This window comes from Dipteris shenzhenensis, chromosome 10 (assembly GCF_047967505.1).
Source record: "Dipteris shenzhenensis isolate YYH24624 ecotype China chromosome 10, Dip_SZ_1.0, whole genome shotgun sequence".
NCBI classification, from domain to species: domain Eukaryota; kingdom Viridiplantae; phylum Streptophyta; class Polypodiopsida; order Gleicheniales; family Dipteridaceae; genus Dipteris; species Dipteris shenzhenensis.
The window spans coordinates 19404208-19407504 of NC_141605.1; the positions used below are offsets into that span (position 1 = coordinate 19404208).

A 3297-nucleotide genomic window follows, 5' to 3' on the forward strand; every position below is an offset into this window, starting at 1 on the left:
ATAGTTGATTGTCAGTTGGCCTAATGAGGCTGTTAAAGCTCGACTTGAGAGCATTTTGTATGAGTTGTCATTTGCTAACTTATGAGTAAATTTTTTTAAAAAAAAGTAGACCTCTTTCAATTTAAAAAAAAAAAGAATGAGTTGAAGGTTTTAAAGTGTCAACTTAAAAGGAAAAACAAACTTGGGCAAAATAAGCGAATAAGATACTTTTTATAGAACATTAGGGTCCGAGGCTTGCTTAAAAGCAACCTATGTAATTGTTGTCTCTAGAACCTCCATGTGCATGGTCACGCGATCAATGCCAGTTTACTTAGCCCGAGGAGTCGATATGAGCTTGGGAAAGTGCACCAAAAGAAGGAATCTCTGATTTGGCTCATTGAAGATCACCCTCCTATTGCTCTAATGGAGAAATGATAACGGAAGCTTACGTGCGTAGAAGAGATCAAAGGCAGCAAAGACAGATCACTATATAATATAAACTGGTGATGAATGTGTGAAGATCGAGAACAACATGGATTCTTTCTTCTCCTTTCCAAGTCTCCTCAATGGCTCTAGCAATGGCTCTGGCTATGGCGTCCTCCTCCTTGTCTCTTTGCTTTGCGTCTCCTTCTCCTCCCTCTTTCTCTCCTTCCTCCACTTCTACCTCTGGCGCCCTTCCTCCCTTCGTCGCTCCCTCCTCCAACAGCACCTCCCCGTCCTCCCCTATACTCCCTTCCTCGGCTCCCTCCCCCTCCTCAAACGCCTCGACGCCCTTGCCCAGCTCACTGACCTGCCCTCCCCCTCTCACCACTCCCTCCTCCTCCCCCGTATCCTCCCCTTCCACCTCAAGTTCTTCTCCCACTTCGCAGGTAACTTGCTCCTCTTAGCCATGCGCAGTTCGTGCTCAGCTTTCTCGTGCTGATCTTGGGTGCGTCGCTTGTGGATCGGTTTTTGGCTCTATGCTGCACAGGGATGAGCTCTAACGTCTCACTCCTTTGCCTATGCCAGCTGACACTTTCGTCTATTGGTTGGGGACTCAACCCACTCTCGTCGTTGGCAATCCTGAATACGTCAAAGTTCTCCTATCTGCCGACGTGAAGCACTTCCAGAAACCTCGTATTTCCATCGAGGCCTTTCACAGGTTGCTCGGCCATGGCCTTCTTCTTGCGAATGGCGAAGATTGGCACAATCAGCGCAACATCCTTCGTCCTGCATTCTTTGTCGAAAAACTCAAGGTCAGCTTCTCTATCGCCTAGGCTCCCTTGAAAAGCTTCAAGGTTTGCCAACCAAATGCCTGTTACGAATCTAGGACTACTTTCTCTAGTTTCTAAGCAGTAATTATTACCCACAGGAACTCGTTGCGGACATGTCCGCCAGTGCGCTAGAAATGGTTGGATCCTGGGAGAAGCAGATCGCCAAACATGGAGGGAAATCGGCTGAGGTTGAAGTTGCACATGACATCAAGAATGCCACTGCGGACATTATTGCTCGCACGTCTTTCGGCTCCAGCTATGAAAAAGGGAAAACTGTGTTTGAGAACCAAGTGCTGCTTCTTCATCTCTTGTCAACACTTCGTATTTGGAACACTTTGATTCCAGGGTATAGGTATGTCCTTCCGCCCAAAACAAGCTTAGCTTAAATCTCGTTAATCCATTACTCCTAGCTCGTTTTTGTCATGAAGAGCTTGCAATTGATGCCCGGTTATGTGACAGGTTTCTCCCCACTGCACAGAATCGCGAGTGTATGAATCTGGAGAGAAGCGTCAACGAAGATCTTCGTGACATAGTGGAGTCACGCCGCAAGTCTGCTTCTCATGATGGCGGTGCCTTATCATATGGGAAGGATCTCCTGGGTTTGATGCTAGCTGCACAGGATCAAGAGCTGAAGCACAACAGCAGCATCAAAGGCCTTACCACTCAGGAGGTCATAGGCGAATGCAAGACTTTCTTTTTTGCTGGACATGAGACGACTGCAAATCTGCTGTCATGGACCATGGTACTGCTAGCTCTCAACCAGGACTGGCAAGAACAAGCCCGCCAAGAAGTGTTGGAAATTTGTGGAAAGGAAGCAGAACCCAAAGCAGACCAGCTCAACAAATTGAAAATCGTAACGCTTTCCTGCCTTTTTAACTTATATAGTAGACTAGATCACGGGATCCTATTTCTGTCTGTGCCGCATGTTGCTAAGCTCATCATCATGGGTAGTAAGCTCCTGTTATAATATATTCTCTCGGGTTGGATTGATACACAGATGGGGATGATCTTGAACGAGTCGTTGCGATTGTATCCACCGGTTCCAGCATTTGGCAATCGAGTTTCAATTCCAAATCAAGGAAGCTTCAAGCTAGGGGATTGCATTCTGCCGTCAGGGACAGGTTTCATGATTCCAGCTCTCTATCTTCACAGGCGCAAAGATTTATGGGGCGACGATGCGGACGAATTCAGGCCAGAGAGGTTCAGCAATGGAATTTCTAAGGCATGCAAGCACCCGTATGGGTTTCTGCCATTTGGATCGGGGCCGCGCATCTGCATTGGGCAGACGTTTGCGTTGATGGAAGCGAAGGTGATAATGGTGTTGATTCTGCAGCGATTCAAGTTTGACCTCTCCCCAAACTACAAACATGCTCCAGTGACCTCCATAACCATGAGGCCCAAGCATGGAGTCCAACTCATTCTTTCGACACTCTAGAGAGTGATCTAAGGGTGTTTAGAGACTACCCCACCATGGGCATACCCATCGACCGACCATGGAGTAGCAAGATTACCCCCCACGTCCTTGGAGTAGGGTAAAGGGGCTCCCCTTTTAGACCTGTAGCAAGATTACCCCCCACGTCCTTGGAGTAGGGTAAAGGGGCTCCCCTTTTAGACCTGCTCGGGAGGAAAGGCTATAATGACGAGTCCGTTTTGTTTTCATAAAGATGACAAAAATTTTATTTTTGCCTTGTTTATGTGTCAATATGGCATTTGATTGTTTTTCCCCCTTTCTCTCTCTCTCTCTCTCTCTTCTTCTTCTTGTTACTTGCTATTTTTGTTCATTTTTTTTCCCCCCTTCTCTCTCTCTCTCTTCTTCGTCTTGCTTGTTATTTTCGTCTCCATTTTTTTCTCCCCCTTTCTCTATCTCTCTCTTCTTCTTCTTCTTCTTCTTCTTCTTCTTCTTCTCTCTCTCAGCTTCCAGGGCAAGCCCTTTTGAATGTATTCAACTTGTTTCTCCATGGAAAGACCCAATAAAGAGGCATGAGAAAGGCAAAATATGCTTACGTGTCAAGCTCTTATAAAAAGTTAAGATACTCTAAATGTGGCACAATATTGGCCAACTAGT

General features: G+C 46.4%; 1 protein-coding gene across 1 annotated transcript; it reads left to right on the top strand.

The window, feature by feature from the left end:
* The first annotated feature begins 511 nt into the window (after window positions 1–511).
* Window positions 512–2742, top strand: LOC147897516 (cytochrome P450 709B1-like). Its single transcript, XM_087380037.1, has 5 exons — window positions 512–848; window positions 988–1214; window positions 1331–1584; window positions 1692–2085; window positions 2230–2742. The coding sequence occupies exons 1-5, from the start codon at window positions 512–514 to the stop codon at window positions 2665–2667; spliced, it is 1650 nt and encodes a 549-aa protein (XP_087236163.1). The 3' UTR covers window positions 2668–2742.
* Window positions 2743–3297: the final 555 nt, after the last annotated feature.

Bases quoted from the DNA above. Each gene is read 5' to 3' on its own strand.
- LOC147897516 (XM_087380037.1), top strand. From the start codon at position 512: ATGGATTCTTTCTTCTCCTTTCCAAGTCTCCTCAATGGCTCTAGCAAT. The intron at 1,585-1,691 runs GTATGTCCTTCC...GTTATGTGACAG, and splicing joins ACTTTGATTCCAGGGTATAG to GTTTCTCCCCACTGCACAGA. The intron at 2,086-2,229 runs GTAACGCTTTCC...ATTGATACACAG, and splicing joins AGCTCAACAAATTGAAAATC to ATGGGGATGATCTTGAACGA.